Source organism: Apaloderma vittatum, unplaced genomic scaffold (genome assembly GCF_000703405.1).
Source record: "Apaloderma vittatum isolate BGI_N311 unplaced genomic scaffold, ASM70340v1 scaffold34797, whole genome shotgun sequence".
NCBI lineage: Eukaryota > Metazoa > Chordata > Aves > Trogoniformes > Trogonidae > Apaloderma > Apaloderma vittatum.
The window spans coordinates 1-5,147 of record NW_009727304.1 but is presented as its reverse complement, the minus strand read 5'-3'; the positions used below and the strand labels follow the sequence as shown (position 1 = coordinate 5,147).

Sequence of the window (5,147 nt, the reverse complement as noted above, 5' to 3'; positions counted from 1 at the left end):
TCCTGCTGGGAGCACTGTAGAGCTCCATGGGGTCTCCTTAGGGCTAATTTTCATCTACCTCCTGAAAAATCAAAATTTTACAAATTCTTCTCTTTCAATGTCCAAAGTCAAACCTGGAAGCAGGAGAAAAAAATTCAGATCAAAAGAGCATCGCTGTTCCTGCCTGGAGGAAAAATGGGGGAGAGGTTTGTGCCTCATATCACCGATGGTGGGAGAATGGCTTTTGGGGGGGGTTATGGGGGTGAACCCCCCCATACTCCTCCCTTGGCGATGGAGGGATGCCCCCTCACATCACTAGCTATTGCTATGATGTCATTGCACGTCAAAACCATCCACCTGCAGAGTGTCGGAAATCGAGAATGAAACTCCTTAAATCCAGGTTGAGCCTTAATGAGCATTTGTAACTTTATCCAGTGCCGGGGACATGGTGGATCTCTCTACCCTACATGTCCACCAGCTGGGGATGACAAGTGGGGCACAACCCCCCCTATAGTTGCCTCAAAGGATTTTTTAGTGTAGTTGGTTGCAGCTAACAGGACGAGATGAAGCGAGAGAAGAGAAGCTGGCTTCAAGTTATGCTGGGGGAGGCTTAGATTTGACATCAGGAAAAGCTTTTTCACTGAAAGGGTTGTCAAAGACTGGAACAGGCTGCTCAGGGAAGGTAAGATGCCTTCAGTCCAGCTAAATGGTTGAATTGCTATCCTTGTGTGTGTTTCAATGCTGTCTGGAGATGGTGCTCAGGGACATGAGTGTCTGTTTATCTGTGTATTCTGGCAGAATGAGATAACAGCTGGTCTTGGTGGTCTTAAAGGTCATTTGTAACCAACAGGATTCTATGCGAGTGTAGCATGTGTGAACTAGCAGGGATGGGGGGAAGAGCGAGCTGGAGATCATGTGGTTCTTTGTCCCAGTTGGCTTGAACCACCACAACCAGTTAAGAAGGATTACAACACCTTTTATTCCCACACAGCCATTTCACAAAGTACAAACACAAGACGAGACACCAACAGACAGCACCCCCACATCCGCCAGGACCCCAAGGCCACTCCTGACACTGCTCCAGACCCCAGACCCTGCTCCCACACTCAAAAAACTCTGCCATGACATACCAGGCAAACATGGCAGGGAATCCAGTTAAGAAGGATTACAACACCTTTTATTCCCACACAGCCATTTCACAAAGTACAAACACAAGACGAGACACCAACAGACAGCACCCCCACATCCGCCAGGACCCCAAGGCCACTCCTGACACTGCTCCAGACCCCAGACCCTGCTCCCACACTCAAAAAACTCTGCCATGACATACCAGGCAAACATGGCAGGGAATTCCATCCCTCACTTCACTGGCCTCGCTTGTGCCCACCAGAAAACCCCTCTTTCTAAACAGCTGGACCAGCTTGTCAGCACCACAGAACACTAATAGGATTCCCAGACCCCAGAGACGAGCCCAGCCCTCAGCCACACACCTCAGTGACACCTCTGCTCCAGAGGGCAACACTTTCCGAAGGTGTTAGGACATCCAGCTACAACAACACAATGCTCCACTCCAGCCCAAAGCCTGTCCTGCAACACCTATGGAGTCCGTGTGCTCACAAGACACCAGTGGCAGCTTCTGAGGACCATGGAGACCTGGGGCGATCCATGCAAGGGGATGGCACACGCTTTGGCCCGACCCATGCCTCCAAGAGGGGCGTGGGACACCTACAGTGCATGCTACAAGGGAAACCCTGGGGCAAAGGTGCAAAAAACCCCACCCTCAAGTCCCACGTCAATGATGGAAAGCTGCAAAAAAAACCCAAACCCAACACCCAACAAAACATCAATATCAGAAACGTGCAAATAAAACCCCAAATCCCACAGCAATGCCAGAAACCTGCAAATAAAAAAACCCCAAGTCCCACATCGATGGCAGCAAACATGGCTCTGCCTCGCTGTCGCTGGTGCTGTGCCTGCCATGCGCCACCTTCATGTCCAAGTCCAGATCTAGTCTCTCTCCAGGTCAAGCCCCTCTCTTGCCTCCATGCAGCAGCGGGGGTCAGCGGCAGCTTGGCCACTGTGGGGGTGCTGTCTCCTACCCTACAAAGACTCAGGCTGACGTGCGAACAGTACTTGGCTGGGCGATGGAGCCACACCTACAAGGTCAGGTCCCGCAGAGCTGTGCACAGCCACAGCTGGGCCGCCACCAGAACAGTCGCTTGGGCACGGTGCTCCCTCGCAGAGCTGGAGGCTGCCAACACAACAAGAAGACCCACGTGAGCTGAGGCCCCAGCACACACACAACAGGCACGTCCCTCCCTCCTGACACCCGGGGCACTCCACAAACTGCATCGGTCCTGCACTCCCTCCTGTCTGCAATGCACAACGTATTTCTGCCACCTTCCCCACACTGCCCAGCCCTACCCGCCACACTTGCCTCAACTCCTCCTGCACCCCTCCCTGGTACTTGCCCCTGCAGCTCTTGCCATCCCCTTGCAGCGTCCCCGTCACACAGCTGCACAGCGGTCCGTCCGCCCGGCTCGTGCAAATCTGCTCGCAGCCTCCGTTGTCCTCACACCAGTCTGATCCTGGGTACAAAGAGCAAAGGAAGACACGTGAGCAACGCTCCCAAGATCCTGGCATGCCGCTGGGCTTGACCCAGATGGCAGACAAACCCCTGCAGCCTTGGGGTCACACACACTTACGCTTCCTTCTAATAGGTCCCACCGAGAGAATCTGCTCCTTGGGTTCCTCAGCGAACGCACTGGCCATCCTTGTGTGCTGAGGGCAGTTCTACACAGGGATAAGCACCATCTCCATTACTTTTAGCCCCTGCCCAGGTCCCCTCTGCACCTCCCCAACCAGTCGGACTCCCAAAGGGACTCTGTGAGCAAGTTCAGAGAGCACGGGCCCCAAGGTGACCTGCCCACAGCAGGGCTCTCCTCCTGGTGCCTAGAGGGACACGCACCCCTCCTGGCCTCACTCCCGGCGCTATGTCTCTGGCTGCCTCTCTTGACAACAGGTCAGCTGGGCTCACCAAGCTTCACCAGGACGCTGTGAAGCACGCAACCCATCCCTTGCATTGCCCCACTTACTATTTTGCAGGAGTATTTCTCCGAATCACAGAGCGAGACAGCGCAGTGAAGGTGAACTTCATCATAATCCCCGATGAACTTGAACACGGTGACGTGGAAGCGACACGTCAATGACACCCCGTTCTCCTCTATGCCAATGGTGTTGTCCTTCATGTTTTGGCACCTGCACGAAGCACCAACACTCACCCTGGCTGTCCCACAACCAAGAGCCCTCTCAAGGGATTCCGCTGCACTTGGCCCTGAGCCCAGGCCCCACAGCAGCTCAGCCTCCAACACCTCCCAGACCCCCAGCTGATACCACCACCCCTTCAAGTACTCTCCCCAACAGACAAAACAAAAAGGAGCAGGGTGTGCTGGGCTGCCTGGCTCGTGGTCACTCACCCTCCCTCGATGATGAAGTAGCGCAGCTTGTCATTGCTGTCCCGCGAAGGGGTCGCGTAGCACTTGTTCAGCATCAGGATCAAGTGGTTGGAATCGGCCCCGACGACAAAGACCCCCACATAGAGCACGTCCCGGGTGGTGAGCACCACCTCGCCCTGCCGGTAGGGGTGCTTGTACGATGAGTTCTTGTACAGGGCCATCTTGGTCGTGAAGCTCCCCTCCTGCGTCGGCACCGTCAGGTTAATCACACTAAAAATGACAAAAAAACCCCACTAGCTCGGACGGAGGAAAGGCTCCAAATCCCCAACTCAGTGCTTTGCTTCAGACTGTTGCCACCTTGCCCTCTGGCCTCTGCAACAGGAGAGGCTTCCCAGCTCCTACCTGAGCATCGGCCGCACCACCGAATCCAGGGAGATCTTGATGTCCAGCTCGTAGGCGCAGGAAAACTCCACATTGATGGTCCGGTCCCGGGTGATGATGTTGCCTGTGTTGTTCGCACTCTCAATCCACACCGTGTTCTTGTACACTATGTGCGTGCTGTTTGACTGTGGAAGGAACAAAGGGCATCACTCGAGACTGGCTGGCTTCACTCCTACCAAACACCTCGGCCCCTAAACAAGCCACACGGCACCAAGATCCCCACAGCTCTGCCCAGAAAGGGTATAACGCAGCAGGCCTAGGAACTGCTGGGCAGCATCCTTATTCTACAAGACCTGCTTCTGTTTTCCCTAACCCAGTGAAACACCTCCCAGGCATCGCTTACACTGATACACACCCCACCTCAACCCCAGTGTTGCCAGGCCACCATGGAGAAGGACTGCCCAGCTGGCATGAAGTCCCACTGCCTTAATGCCCTTTGTGCCAGCAAGTTTCTCACATAGAGTCAGCTCAGAGTTCACAGACTGCTCTCCCCTCCAGCCTCCCCACTACTCCTCTGTCTCCTCCTGCATTCTCTGGAGCAGGACACTGACAGTGATCCCACACACTACAAAGTCCATCTGCAACCTGTTGCCCAAGCACAAGCTGCCCTTGTCAGAGCTATGTGTGCATCCCAGGCACCAGTAGGCTTCTCAGGTGCCCTTCTGCTCCAACAAGAGACCTCCCTCACCTCCTCTGCCCTCAAGTTTGCATCATGAGAAGACAACAAAGACAAACAGCCTGGCCTCCACTCCCTGCCCCACGTGTCCTGTGCCCCAGCTCACCTGCACTACGTTGCCACAGTTGCCTTTGGTGTTGTTGATCTGGAATGAGATGAAGTCCTCCCCTTCAATGCCAGGGCAGTGGCGGTCGTTGACTCGCACCCCCTCGCGCTCAAAGCCCAGCTGGAACAGCTTGCACTTTGAAATAGACACCTCCATTTGGGCAGCTTTGCAGGTCCCCTCCGCGTCAATGATGTCATGGGTGGCTGGAGGAGAAAAGACAGCTTCAGCTCACCACAAATGGCACCAGCAGCCTGCCTGGCCCTCCTCCCCAGCACCAGAAACAGGCCAGGATTACCTCCTGAGACGGGCCCTGCTTGTCAGACCTGCCAAGGGTGAGATACCCGTAACACAGCTCTAGAAATCCTGCTCCCTGCTAAACCCTGTCTCAGTAGAGGTCTCAGCCCTCGGCACCTCCCTTTCCAAGAACCCAGCAGTACAAGACCTAACGCGCGCCCACGCTGCTGGGCACCAACCCTGCGGTCAGGAGCAG

The 5,147-nt window shown here is 55.0% G+C and overlaps 1 protein-coding gene across 1 annotated transcript in view; it reads right to left on the bottom strand.

Annotated features, from left to right (window-relative positions):
- Positions 1–4,860, bottom strand: part of LOC104277091 (alpha-tectorin-like) — a gene marked incomplete at its 5' end in the record, with an annotated part of 5,117 nt that extends 257 nt beyond the window's left edge. Inside the window, 6 exons of the mRNA XM_009873634.1 lie at positions 2,404–2,567; positions 2,685–2,772; positions 3,075–3,237; positions 3,456–3,704; positions 3,837–4,000; positions 4,658–4,860. Of these exons, the coding sequence (XP_009871936.1) occupies positions 2,404–2,567; positions 2,685–2,772; positions 3,075–3,237; positions 3,456–3,704; positions 3,837–4,000; positions 4,658–4,860 (1,031 nt within the window). The remainder of the gene's footprint in view (positions 1–2,403; positions 2,568–2,684; positions 2,773–3,074; positions 3,238–3,455; positions 3,705–3,836; positions 4,001–4,657) is intronic.
- Positions 4,861–5,147: the final 287 nt, after the last annotated feature.